The sequence below is a fragment of the Simochromis diagramma genome, unplaced genomic scaffold (genome assembly GCF_900408965.1).
Source record: "Simochromis diagramma unplaced genomic scaffold, fSimDia1.1 OVJJ01000321.1, whole genome shotgun sequence".
NCBI lineage: Eukaryota > Metazoa > Chordata > Actinopteri > Cichliformes > Cichlidae > Simochromis > Simochromis diagramma.
Genome location: NW_024386772.1, coordinates 5,005,661 through 5,029,092, shown reverse-complemented (window position 1 = coordinate 5,029,092; position 23,432 = coordinate 5,005,661). Strand labels below are relative to the sequence as shown.

Here is a 23,432-nt window from a genome sequence, read left to right as displayed (position 1 = left end):
TTAATGCACCTGAAACCCCCCAGGAGCACAGTCGCTAAAATAAGGCTGAGTGGCGTTTATATACAAGCAAAGGTTAGAGGCTAAAACAGCGACCTTACTCGAAAAACGAATGCTATAAATACATTTCCTAAAGTGCAGATATGAATAATTGAGGAGTAAAATCCAACACATCCATTTCCTGTTTCACGGTAAATAAGGGCAAATCTGTATTCACCTCAACCCCCTTTAATATCCCACTTCCTGTATCCCACTTCTACTCCTCCACCTACCAATGGTCTCCCTGGTCCCAGCTCGGGACGAGTGCCAGCATCAGCAGCAATAAAATATTTATCAGTCTCCTTCACTTTCACTGCTGTCATGGGAGATAAGACAACCAGACTTGCCTCACTTAGTAAGCCATTCAAAGGTGCTTGAATGCAATATGTGGGGGAAAACCCCAGGAGTCAATGTGGAAGAGCCCTGCTGGCCAACTGGACTGGGACTCACTGGAAATTAAAGGAAGAAGGAAATTCAAATCATGGAATGTCTGGGGACGGCTGAAGCAGAGCATCAAGTTTCTTTTAACTTTGGATAAAGAAAGGGAAAATGGAGATTTTCTCCTGGCAGGTCTTCTCTGGCTGTAGCAGATGTATCAGATGAAGCTAGTTCCCTACATAACACCCTAAAAAAAAGTGACATTAGTACGGGATGCAAGAGCGGACATTGATTGTTAAATTATATTTTGCCTAATTTGGTCTTCCTTTTAATAGCTCCGGTTAATAATATTCCCTCTATGTTTGAAACACCTGTTTTAAATCTCGGGGAAGCAAAGTGGTCCAAAGAAGCAGGGTGATAATTACAGACAGAAATGATTTGTGTTCAAAAAGCCAAATAAAGCCGTCACGCAACTTTCCAAATGTTGATAATTTATCCTCAGTCAGCAGAGGGTCAGCGTTTTGGGTAGCGTCTAAGCAGAAACACGGTACTTTCTGTGAAGGGTAGGAAATGTCCAGCATTGCTCATGCTCACACCTAAAGTGCTGATTGTGAACATCATCAAATAGCCTCAAGGCCATCGAGAACTACATTATTGATGACACTAATGGGGCTGAAACACATCAGCGTTAGATGAGGGGGGTGGTCCTCCTGGGCTGAAGTGGCACAATTTAAGTGCATCGCGCCCCCATTCACGACCACATTTCCCTTTACCCGCAACCACCTTTATAGCCAAACACGGTGACACTAAACGCTGATGTGTGCTCATCAGATCTCAGCTGGGGACAATTAGAAAGAAGGCCATATTTGATTAAAGAATGCACTCTCACCTGATGGCCTTTAACTTTCTTCCTTTCTTCTTTCCACATGAAAGCGCTGACGCATGCACCGCAGACACACGCCCACACACATCTCTTCTGACAGTTCCTGCTGAACACTCGCTGCATATGGTCACATTTAGGCATGTTTACGCACAAGAACTGCAAAGGGGACTCATGCATGCGAGTTAAAATTAGCGAGGAAGCCTGTTCGCAGCGGGATAATTGAAATGAATGAGGAGGGGAGGTTTACTGGTTGAGCCTGACTGAAATCAAAACAAAGGTTTCAACCTCACAAATTCAAATGATTATTTACTTTGGAGATCTGGTGCTTGTCTGTGTCTGGATCATTCAGTTAGTGTCACCCTCCTCTATCACTTCTGCCTGCAAACAGTAATAAGAGCAAAGGGTGATGACAGACTCACCCTTAAAGAAAAAGCACAGGATTTGATGCTGTCTAAAAGGAAACTGAATGCACTTACATCCCTGCTTGCCTCATTTCCCGTGACCCTTTCTCCTCCTACTTGTACACCAGCCCTTCCTCAACACTAGAATATGTTTTTTTGGGGGGGGTTTGGGACCACCCTCACAGACTGCTTATAGTTGTGCTGCGTCAAACAATCTAGAGAATCATTCGAGCGAATCAAGCGACTGCTCGCGCAGAGCTTGTTGATCATTCTACCTGTGTCTATATCATTACTTCCATCTGCTCCGCTCAGTCTGCTTGTATAATGTGACAGGTCTCATAGTCGGCCTCTTAGCAGCGCTGCTGTTTACAAGGTGTTTAGAGCTTCAATTGGTGCCAATGTTTACTTGACGGAGCCGCTTACAACGTAAAAGCAAGCGCTGGGACATTGCTGCAGGGTTTTTCACACTGACAATATGTTGTTTCTCAACACGACACCCGCTAAGCAATTCCTGTGAAAAACACATATTCCGAAGCATATGGATATGCAGATAAGAGCTCTGCAAGTCCCAGACATCCACACAGGCATGTGGCTTTATTTATAGTTCCGCCATTCCCAATGATTTATTTCCCTTCAAGACAAACAGCACGGAGACGGCGAGGAGATTTTGAAGAGTGTAAACTTGCTACGTGCTCCATTTTTGTGAAATTCATAGTAAAACGAGCAATGTCTGGTGTTAATTAAGCAGTTTATAAAGCTGCATTCTTGTCGCAAAATCTCATGTTGTGAAACCTTTATTCCAAACAGCGTTGTACCCATTGAATGTTGTGTACAACACAACAGTTTTTGTGTTGTTTTTGCAGCTCTCTCAAGGTGACCGCTCTTATATTATACACACACACACACACACACACAAAAAGGTATTTGAAAAACAGTGACACTGCCTCTGTAATGAATGTGAGCTTCAGTGTCGCCCCCCACCCCTGTCGGCCTTTCTACTATACTCTCAACTCATTCAACTGCTAAAGCACACTCATAGGGCACACAAACACTCTCGCTTTCACATTGTATGCATAATTCAGCAGGCATCCAATTATATCTGAAAATAAGTCTATATGAAAATGCAATATTAATAGATTACTTTGTGCCCCGAGGAACTCTCAGTGTAAGAATAAGCTAATTTGAGGTCATCATTTCCTCAGTCATGAACTCTCCCAAATCCTCCCGACTCCAAATAGCACAGAAGAACAAATCTGAAGAGCTTGGAGTAATTCAAAGGCAGCCAGTAATAAGTCACCACAGCTTTTACCTCATTTCTCTGATAACACTACTGTGGTCTGATATGTTTTTTTCTCCCTTTGCACACAACTCACAAGAAAAACTTATACAGTGAAATGTGCCTTAAACTCAAGGTTTTTTGCACACACACACATACCCTGTGAAGGTTTAGCAAACATATGACACAAACCAGAAATAACATGTGTTTTATATAGATGACGCTACTACTCAGTCCGCCAGTTTACACACTCTTACTTCAGGCAGATCAAAGAGTGAAGCTTAGCTAATATTAGCCTGTGTTAAACCTAAAGCTAAAACATCTGAAGCTATCCTACTGAACAGTATCTGCTTCTTTTGTTGTTTGGTACCTTGCAGTTAGACGTTTATGCCTATTATCAGCATTTGTGATGATGGTTATTATTTAGTCTTACTTCAGTTACAAAAAGCTTAAATAAAGGCGGGAGTTACATTGGATCATTAGTGTAACTCCTGGAAGTGTTTGCCAATTTACATTAAAAAAATCCAACCTTGGTAATAAAGTGATATTTTCTCTGGGTTGTCTTTATCTGTCTGAAGCAACTTGGTAAGAACTCAATGCGCCTTTTGCGATACATTACTGGGTAGTTCAAATAGAACAGTTTTTGACTGTAGCGCAATTCAAATTCCATATCTGTATTTCTCCCTCACCTCATGGTGTTATCCTTGAAATCAAGGAAGATCAGCAAGGAAAAGAAACAGGAGGTCAAGTTTTAAACATACGACTGCAGCCTTACATTATGTTATGATATATTCAATTATGATATGGCAATTAAAAATTCTATTTGTGCTTTTAGATCAGTTTATATCATGACCAGGTAACAAAAGTATCTTAATTTACTTAAGTCAGTGATGATGACTTTTAAAGACAGGCTTTCAGTGGAAGGATGTGGATGCACCTGCATTTCACTCCCCGCGTATGACTGAGATTAAAGCAGTTTACTCAGCGCAGCACAAACACTCTGGGATCGATATCATAATGAGCACAGCAGGCTTTTGACTCGCTCCCCAACAAGAGCACCTTTCTTGTCCCGAAGCACAAATCACTAAAGAGCCCAGTGGATCAATGTGTCCTTCCTTTTAATGAATGTGCAGTAAACATGATTAATGTCATTATACTCACTGTTTTTCTCCCTGTTTATCTCCTCACATTTCCTTCTCTCTTCATCTTCTAATCTCTTTTATTTTTTTACTCATCTCCATTCCTTTCAAACCTTTCCTCTAATGTGTAGGCGAGACCTTCTCTGAGAACTACAGTCATACAGAGGAGTGCAAGACATGCACTCAGTGCACCGGGTTGATGCGGATGGAGACGCCATGCACCGACTCCAACGATGCCAAATGCATTTGTAACTATAACTATTTCTTCAACACTGTAACTGGCCGTTGTGAGCAGTGTACGGTATGCCCTTTGGGACAGGGCGTGTACTCCCACTGTGATCACGATCACGACACGGTGTGTGAGGAATGTGTCGACGAAACCTTCTCTGACGAGGAAAACTCCCTCGAACCCTGCCTGCCCTGCACCATCTGTGATGAAAACGAAACACAACAAGCTAATTGCACGCCAACCAGTGACACTGTCTGCTACAGTAAGTCTGCACTGCACGCTCTGCACACTCACGTTGGTTTCATATAGTTGAATTTTTTTTAAAGGATATTTTTTCACCTTTGAACGAAACCAAGGTAAAAACGAACCAAGATGTTTTCTATGCCAAACATATCAGGGGGTAAAAGTCAGTTTAAAAAGTTAGCAGCTCCACACTAAAACTGCACAGTAGCTACAAGTAATTTTAAAACAGCATCATATATGTCTCAGTCACATTTTGCACAAATCAGCAGGGGTAACTTCCACATGTGTGGGAACAAACGTGGTCAGAGGTCATCCCTGGTCTGATTTTTAAACAGCAGGATGTTCAAAGTTTTAGCATTAAAAGGTCAAAGTTTGCTGCAGTGTCAACAAAGGGACAATGAATAATCGTCTCGACCACAAAACAGAAGCTCAGAATGTCAGAGCAAAGTCAAGCTCCTTGTACCAAAGGAAGCTATAAATTCGCTTGGGTTAGACAAGGCGTGAAATTGACCTCATCAGGGGGCCGCAAAGTTCAAATCTATGGGGTAAAATGTCTTCGCTGGTATTGCTCTCGATTTCCTGTATGAAAAAATGTTCTTCTGCATTATCTTATGGGAAAGCATGCTTGAACCAGTGAGGCAATTTTGGATAAATGCTTCAAAGAATGATCGTAATAGATGGAACACTGGCTAAAGGCCTACTAATCTCTTGTGCACATTATCAATTTATTGAAAAATGTTTATGTATAAATTTTGGTATTCAGCAAGGAGCTGTAATAATCCCCCTTTAAACGTTGAGAGGGTTGAGATTTCATGGCCTCAAACACTGGTGGTGGCAGGTGGATATACCAAGTTAATGAGCCTCAGAAATTTGTCAAGCCCATGTTGTAGTAGAGAGGATGACTTGAAGCTTCTTATAATAGATTCTAATGGCAAAAAAGACAATGGAGAAATGAACTGGAGGGAAAAAAAGCAGGAAAAATGACTCTAAACATACATAACAACTTTTACACGAGCGCCACATTTAGCATTTTATTATTAATTGATCAGTAAGATAATTTTTTACACCATTCAAATTATGGTCTATTTTTTATATTGTTTGCCACCATGATAAAATGATAAAGAAATCAGACAGATTAATTGCTATTTTCAAAACTAATTAATTAGAGTTTGAAAAACTACAATTTTTTAAAAATTTAAATTTAGACTTTAGTTTTAGTTGCCTGAATAATGCATTGGCTCATCTCAAAAATATTTATGGTCCAGGCATATAATCTACTTCCACTTGGAATTTCAAAGTAATGCCTACCATTAGCCTGGCCTGTCCAAAAATATCTGCTGTCCCGTAGGCCACAATGCAGCCTTTTGCTGCCCATTTAGCGCCCACCCAAGCAGATCAACTGTGACCCGCCTTGTCCTGAGTGATGGTACTGCAGCAGCAGTAACGGTGGGGACTGGAGATGGCATGATATGTGACTGTTTGAAAAATAATAGCACCAGTGGGCCTGTGGGTAATGGCTGCAGTCACATGCGGTCATGATGATGCTTGCTGACCTTACATGGTGGTCTTTGATACTGTGCATACAGTAAGCTTGGTATGACAAAGGAGAAAGTGCCTTACTGGTAATTTTTACAGGAGGAATTTTTATATTTTGTTCTTATCCCGCTGCCTTATTTTTATACAGTAAATAAGATGTGATTAAAGCATTTTAAAGTTCCCAGATCTTCATATCCAGCTGTCACTAAGTGTCAATTACATGATACAATGACAGAGTCAGAAAGAGAAAGAGAGGGCTGCCGCATATGTGCTGTGCTGGTATTCTATGCAGAGGGGTCGATATCAGTCCAGGGATTTCTTCTACTTGTGCTCAGGTTTCGCTGAGTGACCTCTATGAGCACCCACACTTGACTACAGTATGCACACACACACACACACACACACACACACGCATGCAAGCTTAGTCGTCTCCAACTTCAGACACACAAATGTTTTATATGAGCATCCCGAATCAATACAACTGATAGCAGGCTAACATGACGCGCGCACACTCTTCCCCTGCCAAGTGTGATTTTATTCCTACGTTTTTCATTAAAGACGCTGCACATGCGTGAACCTTTTTGATCCGAAGCTGTAAACACCTCCGCCACATTTTATCGAAGACCTTTGATCCTGTTGGCCTTGAGATAGCTTTTCCAAAAGGTGTTGTCCGGCCTCCAGTTGAGCAGGTTTGCATTAAACGTGAAATGCTGAGCATCTGTTTGACAGCTTTTCCAAGAGAAGGGGAGTGAAAGATTAAAAACACAGATAAAGCAGACTTCTTTGCTCTTTTTTACCCCACGCTCATCACCTTCTCTCCTCCCCCTCTTTCTATCTCTTCCCACAGTGGCCCTCAAGTGGCTCGGTAAGCGGAGTGGTGGAAGTTGGCCAGTGTGCATTCAGTGCCTCCACTGCTGCAGTATAATTACTCCTGCTAATCAGAGCACTTTACAGCAGCTCCTCTGTTCATCTGTACCCCCTCCTCCCTCTCTCCTAACACTCTGCCTCTCTGTCTATCCTCCCCTCTACTCTTCCTATTAACCCCCCCTCACAGAAGACAGAGCGCTCACTTGAATAGTTCGTAGTACGTGTGCGTATGATAGATGTGTGCACGGCAGGCAATTGAGATAGAAGCTGAGCTGAGACAGAGGGAGAGTGTTTGGTGGCTGATAAAGAGGTCATTGTGCGTGTTCTGCGCCTGATAGTTGCTCATCTCCACCCTGAACTGGCAGCAGTCAAGACATCAACCACTGCTCAAGACCCTGGGGTTAACTTCACCATAAAGACCTCAATGGCTCATAAAAATTCAATCTTTTTTTTTCTCCCCTCTTGGTCCACACCCCACTAATAAACACATCTCCCTGAACACACAGGCCCACGCTCATAAAATCCAGGGTTAGTTTTATTTAGCGTCACGATTGTTTTAAACCCTCTGCTCTGAAAATTAAATTGTTAAAGTTCCACTGCTGCCTTTAAGCTCCTGCTCTGTTCCAGTTAGTGTACGCAGCCTCTGCAGGCTTATATTTGTCCTTTGGTCCACAGCCAGAGTTTTTTTTCTTCAACCTATAGAAATGAGAGCATGAAGGAGTCACAATAAAGACGTAGCACACTGTACTTTATGTGTTGAGTCAGAGTTATGCAAAGGATGCTCCCAGGAGAGCTGTCGTCTTGGCTCGGAAAGAGATAAACGATTTACAGCAAATCCTAGGTGAGACTCGTACTGTAAGCATACATCTGCATGTAGGGAGCACTGATTGCACCAAAGCGTACTTACAGAAGAGTGACATGATTTAAAAGCCAGTGTGAAGACAAACGTGTAGGGATTGCAACTTATTTGACAAACTGTATATAAGCCTAGACCATCTGCACACTTTCACACCTTCCATTCAAAATGTGTTCTATTTGTGAGCTCAGGTTGCATTGCTAATACCATTAGCCATCCCTGCATTAGCCGGATGATGTATGGCAGAGCTTAGGAAACCTGACTACATCCCAGGAAAGGTCAAGAAATGCATGTAATACAAACACCCATGTTCCACTCCCTCCTTTTAGACAGATCCCAATCAATAGTGCCGCTTTAAATAGGTCTCCGCATTATTTCTGTTTCTAAGTATGGCTCTGTTGTGCTCTGTTTTTCTGTCCCACGAAATATTTTTTCTGCTTTTTCAGCAACCCAATACCCTTACGACAGAACTGCCCCGCAACAGTCATGCAGAAAGACAGACCAACGTGGACTCTTAATGACAAACAGAAAAAAAGTCCAGACAAATTGCCCATCAAGATGCAAATGAACTATTAAAAGAATCATCCGTATGTAATATATGCAACAAATCACCATGAAGAAACCTGAGTATTTGCTATATCAGAAGAAATAGGACAGCTATTGGCTGTCATGGTCCGCTGAATATCTTTTTCGTGTTGTTAACATCAGCGGTCACAGCAATCATGTGGTGTGGTTTTCCTTCCATTACTAGTCTTGTCTGGAAGATTGTTCCCTTACTCAATGTCCAACATTCATATAATACAGAATATAAATGACATGACACTGATACATTCGAACCATGCATTTAAAGTACGAGCTAGAGGGGAGGTGGGTTACAAAGTAGCTTGTAGATGTGTTAGCAGGAAAGTTGACCCTAGTTTTTTGGTGGAGCCTTCAAATGAGTGATTTGCCAAAGACGTGTGAAACAGAGTACCAGCTGACTGATGGTCACCTGTTGGAGTTTTTTTTTTCTTTTTAGGTTAAATATAACTATGCCATTAGAATAAATTCTATTTAGGGGGTGCTAGCGAGCCAGCAGTGGAGTAGGACGTGTTTCTGAAGGCTCCCGCTAACCGAGTTTCAGAATAAATTCTATTTAAATTTTAACTGAATTCTTTATATATAATTATTATTTAAAAAGGATGTTATATCTGATTTTAAATACACCATGTTTAAAGGTTATATTGTACTTATTGATAAAAGCTTAGAACACAGAAATATAATACGTGGAAACCAGATAGCAGCCCTAAAAAAATCATAACATCTGTAAAGAGGGGACACCGAAAGTATTTCGGATTGAGTGTCCCGGTGTTTGGCCATGAAGGAAACCCCAGGAGTCTTCACAGGGTTAATCCTGCAAGTGCAAGACAAAGCTAATGAGGCGCAGCCTGAGGTTCTGGTGGGAATTACTGGCTCACATCTGAACCAGGCTGCACAACTCCGTCCCCACTCTGCTGTTGTGCTCAGAGGGGTCTTAGATTTGCCTGGACAGACCTCTTACTTGGCCTGCTCGACCACACTTTGACAGAAGGCATAATCTGTAACCTTCTCTGCAGACCTTTTCTGTCATCTAACAGAATCGCTGCTTTGTAACTTGCAGAACTTTTCAAAACAAATGCATAATATGACAGGAGTGTTGGAGAGATATGATGGATGCATTGTTTTTTCAGAAGAAGCAATGCCACGGAGCTGCTGCAAAATGGAAAATTACATTGAAATAATTAATGGAGCTCACAACGAAAGAGGAAATAGGACAATTTATGAAAATTACTTCTTTACAGACATAGCTATGATAGAAACCAGACCCGTCCAGTAGCACAGTGCTCTTCTCGCTTCTCTGGCCTCAGCAGAGGCTAAACTCAATATGATGACCTCGCTAAAACCCCAGACTTTGTTCAGCTAGAAACCATATGGCCTCAATGTTGTGCAGTGCGCAAAGATCACACAGATGGAGATGTGGCGAGAGGAGACCTGGCATGCAAGGCCCAAACTTGGTGTGGGGAAAGCTGAGTGTGTAGTGGGTGGTGGATATTTACCCCCTTAGTTAAAGAGCATTCCTTCTTTCTGCACAGAGCAACTCAGGAAGAACCCATCTGTCTATCAGAAACAGCTGCTACATGAGTGCAGCACGCCAGACATCTGCTTGGGGACTTGGTGACTTGTTTGATTATGGTATATGCACGGGAATATACAATGAAATTAATACATTAAGGTGTTGATTTATACACAGGAAGTGAATAAAGTTTATATGTATATTATACTATATACTTCTATGACTTCTTGGTTCTCAGAGAACTATCTCTATTTTTGTAATGTTTGGATTTTTCCTTTTTTAGACAGTAATGGATGAATAAAAAGATTTTCCCAGAAGTTTTCATACAGTACTCCCCTTAACATTACAAGCAGGGCAAAATTTTCCAGTGCTTTGATTTATGATAAACTATATATAGCAACAACAAGTGGTGTTGCTGTGAAACTAAAATGGTGAACGCTGTACAGAAAGCTGGTAAAAGTCTCCATGCTGCCACTGGCACAGCCTCCTCAAAATATTGAGCTCAGAGTGCATCATGTTAACTTCTGAAAATCCTGTCAGCAATGATGCAGTGGAACCAACTTAAAACAAAAAGGCAGTTCTAGTGAGAAGTTTACCTACATTCATCACGGACATGAATGCCATGGTAATTTGGAGCTTCCATGCAGTACACAGTCAGAGACAGAAATAAATATTTTTTTTAGCCTGCAATGTGGACAGAATTTAAATGTGCTCTATTTCTATAGCTGTATATAAGCAGTTTAAATAACATGTTTCCTGTCTCATAAATGCTCCTGTCTCTCTGTTTTCTTCCTTATAGATCCTAGTTTACCTACCGATGTCATTCCTACCTCCGATTTGGATATATCTTCATCCTCCCTCCCTGATCCCTTCCTTCCTGATGCCTCCTACAGCCCACTGCCAGGAGGAGAAACGACTACGTCCAGCGCTGGTTCTCCTCGCTTCCTCGGTCACGGCCTCAATGAAAACCTCATACCTATCTACTGCTCTATCCTGGCTGCCATGGTGGTGGGTCTTGCCGCTTATCTCATCTTTAGGAGGTCAGTTTGTGAAGAGAAATAATTAAAAGCAACTCTATGGTCAAGGATATTGGCTCATTTGGGTTTTACAACTTATTCAAAAATATTGCCTGGTGTAGAATGAGTGAACAACGATGGTGGTCTGGATGTTGCTTGGAGCGACATCTGCCCCAGGCAACATCTGGTTGAAAAGTGGTAGTAAGGTGGCTGGTCGAATATTAATTCCAGTTGTGGTTGAAGAGGCTTTAAGCCATTTGTGCTAAAACACACCGTAACAAAAAAACCCAAACTCAGCTCTTAATACTTCAGAGAGCTGTCTCTCTCCCTTACTGTCTCTCTTTTGCTCTCTCTCTCTCTCTCTCTCACACACACACACACACACACACACACACACACACGCGCGCACACACACACACACGTTAGTGAGGACGTGCAACCACACATGCAAGCACTCAGACAGACAGATACAAACCCAGGCTATAACACATTTGAAGCAAGTAAACAAGCTCATTAAGGGCATTGATTGTTTGAAAAGTGCCGACCAGAGGAAATTTGAGTGCCAGATTTATCAGCACAGTCACGCACACATCTGGTTAATAACCTCATGTACTTGTTGACATGCATAGACAGACTGTAAATTACATGAATTTCTTTAACACCCAGTATTTTATAAGAAGAGGTGTTTACTGTACTGTACCACTAAATACCTCATGAATATTTAAATTACTTTATCTTCTACAAGAAGAACACTTTGTTGTATTTCTTTTTTATAGTATTTTGTATATTTATTTTATTTAGTGTTTCTTTTTCTTGTAGTTGTATTCATAACACTAATTATAATTCTGCTTTCTAAGATTCTAGTACAAAATATAACTATGCAGTTTACAGTGATAATGATGACCCATAGCATTTTCTGAAGAAATACAAGTGAAAGTTACTCCATTCTAGCAGCTGGCTGTTTAATTTGAAAGTGGAAGCGACAGCTGTGAATGGATTTCTATAAGGTGTTAGAAGCTGTAGCTAGTTAGCTAACTAATGCATTGCAACGAACTGATTTAAAATGCTGTCTCCATCTGGACTTTATAATGTCGATCACACTAAATGTTTGCGGCAAAATCTTTGTGTAATTCACAAATAAGAAACAGAAATAGATGGAAATGGAAATATTCTTTTTGCATAGGACTGTGGAGCTAGTTAGTCCATTAATTCTGAGGATGATGTAAAATATGAAATATAGTTTACTAATTTGTCATTTTAAAGTTTTTGATTTAGAATGATCTTAAATACTAAATGTGTTTAGCTAATATATCCAGTAAAGTGGGCAGAGCAGCTGGGATCTTAGGGTGATATTTTTAGGGTGTTAGCGTTGTCGTAGTTCTTTCAGCATAATAAGTAATGCTGTTGCAACTTTCATCATTGCAACTGACTAATCCTGCTAATGTGATGGTAGTGGGAGAAGTTTGAATGCAGTGCTTTCTGGGAGAAAAGGCTTCCAGACAGAAACACTTTAAGGCAGGAAGGCTTTCAAAGGCCAGGTGAGGTAATACAAAGAGTGGAGCAGGTTGTAATGGATCCGGTGGGTAAAACGTGTTTCATCATTTGCACTGAAGATTGTTAAATATGATGTTTTAGGAACAACACCAACGTTGGGACATCAGATCCCACACTGTAGATAGAGACTTGAAAGGGCCATTTGCAATGTAACACAATGTAGGTAGCTGATAATGTGGTGATAAGCCACCCTCTTAACCTCTTATTGACTTCTGTTTGTCTATTACAGAAGATAAGAACATAATTTTGTACATTCAATAGTTTTGTTTTTGTGTTTCTGGTTTTAGAAATGCTTAAAAAAAGCCAAAGAAAAGTGATACTTTAATGAAAGAAGATTTGTTTTAGTTTAAAACCATGACTGTATCTTTATCGCACTGGATCTTATCTGATGTGCTACTTTTCCACAGGTGGAATAGCTGCAAACAGAACAAACAGGCAGCTAATAACCGTGGAGCTACAAATAACCAGATGGTGACGCCGGAAGGAGAGAAGTTGCACAGTGACAGCGGGATCTCAGTGGACAGTCAGAGTCTGCAGGAGCAGCAGCAGCAGCAGCAACAGCAGCAGGCCCAGGCTGAAGTCCAGCCTCAGCCTTCGCACTCTCATACACAGGAACAGATAGGTAGGCTCAAACCCTAATCCCAGCTTTTCAGTCTTTCCGTGTGATAAATGGGTATTTAAATATCCAAAATGCTTTATCTTTCATCTTTCTGTCCTCTCTTGCTTATTGCAAATCAATTTCCCAGTTCCATGAAAGCATAAAGTGGAAATTGCGTGACCGTGTTCTAATAAAATGATAAGCCTGATGGGAGCTAAGGTGCTTCACTCCATGAAAACCTGGCCTCTCATCACAGAAACTTAGACTCATCCCAGACTGAATACATTTTTCCTTCACGTGGTATTACTTTCGGTGCCAAGGAAAGTCTACCTCGATTAAATCAAGATATTCTACTGAGATTTTATCAATGTGTGTAGTGGTGTTTTTTGAGCATTGTGCAAGCTTTTCTCTCAGAGGGAAGACACATTTCTGCGGGATTGAGATCAAAAGCAGTATATCACCTAACAGCAGGACTAAAATCTACATTTAGCTGCCAAAGGCAGGTAGGTGAGGCCAAGTCTTACAGGTATTCACGATGCATTAGACTCAAGGAATGCACAGAGTACGGCTCTGTAGGAAACCTGCCGTCAAAACAAGGTGAAAAATTTCAGTGTTGACAGAATTTTGACACAGATTCCATCTCAGTCAGTACATTGGAGGAATGTATAGACTGGGTATGTAACTGTATATGCATGATCTGTATTTGACTTTACCACTACTCCTCCATATATTTGTCTCTGGGGACTTGGGAAGTGTTTCTGGTGTAGGTCTTTAGGACAGATTGTGCAATGCAGACATGAAAGCCAGACAACATCTAAAAGGTTTGTTTGGAAGATGAACTCAATAAATGATGTCTGGCTTAGAACCAACATTATGCACTTTACTAATCTATTATAAAGCAATTTACCATGTCCTTAATTTACTTCTTGTAATGCAGTGCATTAAGATGGAGAAACGCAGAGATGAACTTTTTTGTGTGTGTGTTTTTGTTTGTCTGAGATATCTGCCATTACTGTTAATATAGATATATTAAGATAACTCCGAGTATACTTTTTTTTTTCTAGTGCTTTGCCATTTTTGTCTGCGAGCCAGAATTTCTGTGCTTCCTACTAAAGGCATAAATATTGTTAAAATATTTTGTTTTTTTTAAATAAAGAGCTGTGACATTTTCAAAATTAGCTGGGAACTTTAGATTGTAGGGAATGTTACTGGATCAGGAGAAATCTGTGCATTTTGGGGACTAACTTGCAGATTTATATATGTTAAAGCAGCATGAATGTGTATGTTGAAATGTGTTTTTGATTGTTGGGAACAGCAGTACTTTTTAGCAAATTCATTATCAAGCTTTGGATGTAAAGACAATGTTTTACAGGATCAATATGTTAGAGGGATTTGATCACAATAGCTAAACCCCCCCCCAAAAAAATAAAATAAAATGCCGGTATCATCCCTTAACCAGTACAAGAAATATAAATGCAAACATTGAATTATTACTATATTTGAGCCCAGTTATCTCAAATTATACCAGTCTTTTATGACCATCTAATTCTCCTTTTAAATCAATATAAGATCAGGTGATTTCATTCGCTGCGTAGCACTGAATATATAAACGCGAAGAATGAGGCTCGGTGAGAATTGTCACTGAATGTCTGGAAAAAAAGAGCCTTGGAGGATAAAAGTAAGTGCTCCAGGAATGTGAAGTGGCCTCTGCACAACACTGAGCCATCCATCGTCCTTCAATTCTCAAATAGCACTTACAAAATGAAACCAGCTTTTTTTAATTTGATTTATACATATAAGACTGAGTTTTTTCCTCTACTGAAGAGGTCTTAAGTTCACTCGTGATCTTGTTTTCAGTTGTTCTCGCTTGTCCTGTTCTTTCTCAGGGTTTTATTTTTCCCTTCCAAAGCATATTGTGTAAAGATTAAGAAATTGTTATAATAAGGATAATAGTATGCGAAGACAAACAACTGACAAATCCTTGCTTCTACAATCCGAACCACTGTGTCTGGTCTAGGATACCCATTACATTCTAATGAGGCCTGGAAAAAGCTCATTTTGTTCTTGTGTTTTGTTTGAGTACCTCTTTTCATTCTTCCACTCAACAAATGTGAAGCCCGCTGTATGTCGAAGAAAAGAAAGGAATTTCTTTTGGAGGCAAAGTTTGGCATTGGTTCATTGAGAGGATGACTGCCTGCTTAACACTGTCACCTCTTTAACGGACTGGCTCATTAGCAGGTGTTACGAGATGGGATCCAGGCCTGGGCTCCAAATCTGATGTAGTATCAGTGTTTAGCACGTGCTAATTGGCATTACCACCGTCTGTCGGTGCGGAAGCCATTAAAAAGGCAGCAAATGTGCTTGTGCAGGGGGTTGTGTGCTCTTACACAACCAACTGGGACTGTAAAAAAAGCAAAGGAGTGAGAATATGCGCCATAAATCCATGATAATCGCAGGGGGTTTCCTGTTTCCACTGAACCATAGTTAAATGGTAGCTAAAGTAATGGGAACAGCTTCAGTCAAAACAAGTCAAAGAGGCTTTTAAAACCAGAAACCGAGCACTGAAAATGTCCCCTCGCTTTGACTGACACACTCAATGAGGGTATTCCCTGCATGATTCACTGGTGAGGGGTGAGACCTCCAAGATGAAGGGTCCTCAGCCTCATTTCTGTCTGCTCATCTGAATTGAAAAGAACCATCTCATCTGTGCAGCGCCCCTCCCTGAACTCTCCCTCGCTTACTGCCTGCTTCCCCCTATGAATCGTGCAGATTGTATGTGTTTAAAATTTAAACGAGACCTCATTGCCCAACAAACTGAGTCAAAGCAGGTGTCAGTCAAAAAATATTTAAAGGATTGTCAGAGTCATTGGAAAAAACAAAAGACCTGATGATGAAAGGGTAGAAATTTTAATGTCAAAACTGACCTAAAATAACACTGTAGCAAATGTACAATCCCAGATTCATGCTGCTTAATCTTCCTATGAAAGCCACTGACAGAAGGTTTGCTGAAAACGCAGAGGGACGACAGTCTTTATTGCATCACTACAGTCCACCTCCATCATAGGGTTTACGTGTGGGATTGCGTTTGAGAGCCCACGGTACCTGCAGAATCTCAGCAGTACATTCTTTACTCTGTAACATTATACAGCTGAAAGTTACAGTAATAATGCAGCTGAGTCATGTTACAAATCACTAATGCAATTTCTGCAGTACAAGAGGGATGACTCATAACTGGTTGTCATCCTCCCACATTAGCAAGTTTGCAAAAACTTCTCTGGGTGGAAGTATTCTCACTGCTGTTGTTATCTGAATAATGAGCATAGAAGTAGGCAGCAGACACCCCGCGTGAAATAAGTATGTATTTGGTGCACAGTAGAGCTGCAATGAGTCGACTAACTGATTAAATTATTCTAAACTACTTTAATAATTGGTTAAGTGGTTTGATTACCCTGAAGATGTTGGTTTAACAAATCAACACACTTGATGGTATCAACAAGGATTTAGGCTGTTTTTTCCCCCAAAGCCAGAGTCTTATTATTTCATCTGTTTTTGTCAAATCCACAATCAAGGAGCAATTAGGTCTCGGAAATAAGTTCACAACTAAACTAAATATTCATCCTCTAATGTCCTGACTAATATTCAGCTTCCCTTTTTATCCCAGGATGTAGAAGCAAATTTCTGAAGTGCTGGGAACCTGGTGACTAGTTTTTTGAATTAGCCTCTGGGGACAACCACCAGCTGGGGCTTCCAGTGTAGAGAACAGGCATCTGGTGCAAGACTTGCTGCTCTGTAAACCAGTGATTCTTTACAAAGTCAGATACATTAAAAAGAAAAACTATAAAAATCTAAATTATGATCAGAGCCTAGCTTAAGGTTCAAGGTTGTATTTTGGCAAACGAGTTCACTCTATTGCTCCCACCATGCGCTGTTGTTGGCATTGTGCAAATGCACAATTGGGTACAAATATCTTGCCCCATGACACAAGTGCATAAGCAGATATTTGATATAAAAAAAAAAAGACTATGGAGATTCATCAGCTTGGTACATGCTATCACAAATGCCTGATGACAAATAAAAATACAAAAAAGAGGGACCAGGCAAATTTAGAAAATAGGTTTATAATTTAGGAAGAAAAGACTGTGTTCATGCAGGGTTTAGTTAATCAAGTAAACACAAAAATATGTAGTATCCTTTCAAGTGCCCTAAAAAATGAAAATGGATTTAAATGGAATAAAATGAGTTCTGAAATGAATATAAGTAGTGCTATTTGATAGTAAACTATCAAAAGAAAAACAGATATATATGTGAACATAGTAAAACACTGACTCTTAAACTTTTCCTTTGAGTTCTTGTGACAATCATGAAACCACAAATCACAATCACAATTGGCAAATTTCAAAGCTTAACAGTGGCTTTGGATCCAATCAGGATTCCCTGAGTGTTCTGATTGGAAAAAAAAAAGAGTCTGTAACAAGGCTTCGCTCTGATGGGGAGTTCACGTTTCAGAGTAGACCTGATTGAACTGGTTCAGTGAAAGACAGTTTGTATTGATTCTTGGAATGAGGTCGGACTTTATAAAACAGCCATGTGGCTATTATTATCAATGCTGCCTCTGAAATGAGGTGCATTGCCAGTTCAGAAACAGTTGGACTGAAGCAGAAGTGCAGGTGCAAGCCACTGTGTGTCTGTGTGCATGAACTTGTGCGTGATACAGATGGCTGGGCACTGGCCAGTGTCAGAGTCTTTCTGCTCTGTGTCACTGAGGATGCCTGTAGAGTGTCTGTTTAAGCAGAAGGAAGAGACGAGTGCTTTGGACTGCCGCTGGACATAATCAGAGTAGATGGAGAAAGGAAGCAGAAAAACTGGGTGTAGCGATCTTAGTGCTCTTAGTGCAGTATGATGTTTGGAAAAGGATTTTGTAGGAGGAGAGTGACACTATAGGTAGTCCCTTCTTCAAACTGTGTTGTACTGTAGTTCACTTTCACAAGGATGCATTGATAAGACACAGACTTTGGGGTTCTCTCAGAATTATGTCTTCATTCCCAAGGTGTTTCCATGGTTTCCCTCAATCAGCTTTGTTTCCCATCCTCATGGAGCTAATGATCCAGTTTAACAAGCTTGAATGAGTGGATGACACCATAGGGCCCTCTACAGGGTAGAGTGTGATTATCCAGAGTTTTAGAGGTTTTACATGACTTATAGTAAGTAGTTTATTTTTTGGTGAATGGATAGCTATAACATTCGGGTGATTTAACTAGAAACATTTCCTCGTGATTAAGAAACTTTTTGAAGAAGATAGAACAAGGATCTTTCCAGTGCGAGACACAAGAAACAGTGTTGGTATGAGTGAAATTTCAAGATAATAAAAGAAGAGCTCTACAACTAAAAAAACCCCCACCAGTGTCTTCTTTTCACAGCCTGACATATATCTTATCTTTTTCTGCAGTGGTTAGGGTGGATGGGGGTCCCCAGCCTGACTCGCCTCCCCCTGAAGTCTGAGGAGACGGAGGCCCAAGACAAGGAGAAGACAGTGGGGACTTAAACAGTGGACCAAAAGGAAGACAGGCGGCCACAGAATGTAAAAACTGACTCTGATTTATATCTGAAGCTGCCACAGAGCGACATTTCGACTGATAAGGACCTCCCAGCACCTTTGGGCCACACGCTGACTCTTCCTCCATGCACATACAGTGTGCCTGGACACAATCTCTTTGGCAATATCAACCAAAATCTGAACCCGTGTTACACAGATAGGTAGATATTTGCCAGTGCATCTTGTATTACCTGACTATTCCAGTATGACATGACATAATTCTCACTAGCTGCCAGTTTAGAACCTCCTATCCATCTCAAAGCTTTTCATTTACCTTTAAATTTTATGATCACTTGCAATGAAACATCTATGCCTGATAGGTAAATAGGTAGAAAGACACTTCATTATATTCCCTCTTTTTTCATGAGCATCGAAGAGACAAAGGGAGCTTGTCCGTCTCACATCTTGCTCTGTGGCGTCCCACTCTTGGATAATCCTCTGCCTCTCTCCACGAGATTCACTCTATTAGACCCCCACTGTCATCAGCGATACGAAAAGCAACAGGGGAGCCGTGAGTCACTCCCAACTTCTTCTGAAATTTCTTTCTCTTGTATCATTTAACCACAGATGCGTTTCATGTCATGTTGTCTTATAAAAAGTCTGCGTCATTGTTTGAGATTGGCTACGCCGACTGATGCGAGTGACTCATATTTGGAAAAAGAGGTTAACTGTTTTTTTTTTTTTTTTTGCCTCAGTGAGATGCTTCTTCCTGACTTTCTCTCACAAACTAACCTCCGTTACGGCACCTAAAAAGGATTGTGTTTCGGTAATTTCACGCTTTTAATTCAACATACGCAAATGTATATCTTCTGTTTATGGTGCGGTACTTTAATTTTGTGGCTTGAGCTACATGGCTGATTCAGCAGTGGTCCTCCACACTCCTCCGTGGAGCCTGGATGTGCAACATGAGAGGGAACGTCTCTGCATTGTGGAGCTCTGCTGACTCATTGCAATGAGTTAACATGCCTGATGGGAAGGGGAAGCCGTCTAATGAGCAACAAACTACGTCATCAGTGCTCATTAAACTGATGTTTAAATGAATCTGGGACACAAAATCAGCAACAAGGAATCCCATCTATAACAATTTACGCTTACTGAGTGGAAAATTGGGACAACCCTCAGAGGCACACTTTCATTTCATAATCTGCACAAGCAACTACATCTTCACATTCTCACTCTTGCAGTCTTTCATGCAGCTTTGTCTGAGTCTGATAAACAGTGTGGAGGTGCTAATGCTTTGCCGCTGGCACTCACATCAACACGGGACCCATTAGAGAGACATCCTGACAGGCAGGTAGTAATTACCTCAGGGTTTCAGCTTCATTTACCCTCTGCTCCACTCTCATTGGGATTAATGCTGTGGACAACAGAGGGGTGACTACGCCCTCGCTGAAGCCTCAACGCCACATTACAAATCCTTTATCCCACTCTGAGGCTGCTGACATTTACTATATTGGCTGGTGATATAAAAGCACTTAGTCCAGGCTCACATCTAAAGCTGGGTGACACCTTTTATCATGGAGGACCACTTTTATGCTGCCCCCCTCCTGTTGCCTAACGTAGCTGTAAAAGCAATTGACATAGATACCTTGCAAAAGATTGTAGCTGAGCTCACCTGCATTGCTTTAGCATTCATTCCGTCAGGGGCACGTATCATCTCAGGGTCCCTCTTAATGTGGTGTGGATAAAATGATAAAGAGATCTTCAGAAAATTAGTGTGAATCATCTGTAAGTTGTGTAATAGACCTGCTAAGTAGACAAGTAAAGTAGCTAGAAAGACACGGGTTGATATAGATTCAGGATATAGAAACAGAATCATTTAAAAGAATAGTTTGATTGCTTTTTTCACGAATATTTTGATGAGAAGATTGTTGCTAATGTCAGATCTGAACATTCAATATGATGCTCTCTGAGGCCGGTTAGCTTAGCTTAGAATTAATACTATAAAACGGGGGAAATGGTTGGCTCTGGTCAAAGGTACAAAATTCACCTACCTGTACCAAGTTCCCTAATAAACACATCACTTCACCTAGCTTCATACGAAACCTCACATGTAAGAGATGACACATGGCTTTTAAACGGGGATTATTTGTTATGCCATTACCTATGGACAAGTGGATGTGTTTACTTGTTAGCAGAACTTGTCGAATTTAATGACCACCAGATAGGAAATGTCACACAGTGAGAAGAAGACAGAGAAAGTGAGTCATTATATCCCACATGCATCAATCACCTGGTCACCAACAGCTCAAGACAATTAAACTTTCTCTTCACTTGTGATCCATGAATCACTGCAGCATAATGAATGGAAGCAAATAAAACTCTGCTGTCCTTTGCTCACACCTCCTCAGCTGATGCGGTGCAGACATGTGACCACACACACATACAGACAGTGTATGATTCACTCCTCTATTGTAAGAGCCGGTATGAGTCATCCCGATCCCAGCTCTGGCAGTGACATTAAAGCAGACTCTGCTACAGCATGAGCGACCAGAGTGTTGACTTAACAGGAAAGTAAAAAAAAAAACCCTTACTCCACGACTGCATCCCCCTGAGGCCCAATCAGCCCTCCAGCAGTGAACTCATATACCCTGAACTGACTTATTCTGTGTTACTCTAACAGCTTGTAAAGTGAGACACACTGTAGGAATCTACAACCTGAATATAAACAAAAATATATGCAAGACCAATTCAAGGATAAGGTTTGAGTAGCCCTAAGTTTTTGTTGTAAATTGATTTTTCTTTTTTGTCTTTACATTTTCCTGTTTGTTTGTATGAATGAACAATATTACACTTTTGGAATCCGTATTTTTTCTAACTGATGTTATTTTGTAGCACTTATTAGACATAATATGAATGCACTCAAAGAGTGTACCACAGTTCAAGTGCCTGTGTACAGTGTCCAGTATCTTTGAGTTCAGATGTATGGCTAGTTTTCTTTTGCAGTTTTCCACTTATTTTGTGTTTTTTGTGTATTTTTAAAAATATTTTCAGAGCTAATGAAGGTTTCTAGTAAATCGAAGTCAGCACTATAGATGAACCTTGGAGACGCAAGCAAACTGTATAAACTTGGCACCAGTATAAAGAGACTTACAGTACAAATAGGTTGCCAGTGAACACATACTATATGTTAACATGCTATAAATACTGGCAACTAACAGGGTCATGTAGCATTGCATAAACATGCCACCCAGGACTTCTACTCTTAAGCTCACACATACTATTTGTCAATAGAAATCAGCTCTACGGTACTGATTTTTTGCATGTACAGTAAGTTTTATCACATACCTCCATCACAGAGGCAACAAGATATGTAATCTACAGTAAAATGAAGTCTATGGGGAGGTTCACTGTGATACTCTGTGATATTATTACTTGATACAGATAGATCAGGACCTGGTCCCAGTAAAGCTGAATGTCATCTGCAGTAACCTACTAATGTAAAATGCATTATGTAAATGTGAATTTCTTAGCGTTGATACAATACAGAAAAATACCCTAGAAAATGTATAAAAACAAAAATATGTGCAAGTGTAATGGACATCCATATTAAAATAAACAGATGTCATTGCATTATTTGTCTACTCTGTCTTTGTAGCTACACTGAGATTGATTATATTCACACGAATTGATAAATATGGTGTTAATATTATTGGTTAAAGGAAGAGCTTGAGATCTTGGCAAACCTGCTTGCTAAAAAGCGATGTGTTTTGCAAATATGAAACCTGTGCCAGCTGTTGATTAGCTTAGAGTAGCTCAAAGAATACAAGGAGGAAAACTAATAAAGCTTCAGTGTTTAAGCATTAAGATATTAAAATAAAATGAACAATTGCCACATTTAATTTCAGTGTAATAACTTTTTGTCATCACCTTAAAAACATGAAAAATTATGCAACAGTTGTAGATGGGTGAAAGTATGGACTTAATAATCCGGTTTGGCATATATTATTGCCTGCTTGCAAATGCTTTTATTGTCTGGTAGAACGCTGCGTCTTAATAGTTTATGAATTGCAGATCATTTCAGGCTCGGAGATATTTTTAGGTTGTTTTCGTTGTACATTTCCATTTCCAGTGACGTTTGAATCGGTAGACTTTGAGGTCCACCCCCCAAAAACGCTGCAGCTTGCAGGTTTTTAATAAACTTGAAGCAGTTCATCAAGGATTTATGCTAATGAATCCACTCTCTGAAATCATCCTTCAGTTTAAGTTTCATAACTGACTGCATGACATGTACATCATTTACTTTAATATCCTGAAATGATTTCCTCTTTCCTTTGCCCATTTAAAGCGTTTTTTTTATGCATGGCTTGTATTTTCTTGGTTTCATATCAAAATCCGTGAAAACCAGGAGTACGTGGAATAGCAGTGTAGTGGTTAGCACTGTTCCTTGATGGCAAGAAGGTTTTGAGTGATGCTACGTTGGGGTACTTCTGTGCGAAGTTTAGATGTGTCTATGTGGGTTTCCATCCCCCCACAGTCCAAACTTGCTGGTTAGATTAATAAAGGGTTAAAAAAAATCACTTAAACTGCATATTATAATGTGCTGCATGAATGTATGTGATTTGTAGCCCAAGGGACTTATTGAGCTAAGTAAGACTAGAAGAGCAGTACAGTATAAATGTTCGTATATTTTCAGTCCATACAACATCATGCTGTAATCGATTAAATTTAGAAGCACTCGTAGACTGATTTGTTAGCTGCAGACACAGCCAGGCCAGCTACTGTATACTTGTGG

At 40.4% G+C, this 23,432-nt stretch overlaps 1 protein-coding gene across 1 annotated transcript in view; it reads left to right on the top strand.

Annotated features, from left to right (window-relative positions):
• Window positions 1-22,270, top strand: part of ngfra (nerve growth factor receptor a (TNFR superfamily, member 16)) — a 28,128-nt gene extending 5,858 nt beyond the window's left edge. The window contains exons 3-6 of the mRNA XM_040044412.1: window positions 4,245-4,604; window positions 10,736-10,976; window positions 12,914-13,128; window positions 18,551-22,270. Coding sequence (XP_039900346.1) covers window positions 4,245-4,604; window positions 10,736-10,976; window positions 12,914-13,128; window positions 18,551-18,603 — 869 coding nt within the window. The 3' untranslated portion in view covers window positions 18,604-22,270. The remainder of the gene's footprint in view (window positions 1-4,244; window positions 4,605-10,735; window positions 10,977-12,913; window positions 13,129-18,550) is intronic.
• The last annotated feature ends 1,162 nt before the right edge of the window (window positions 22,271-23,432 follow it).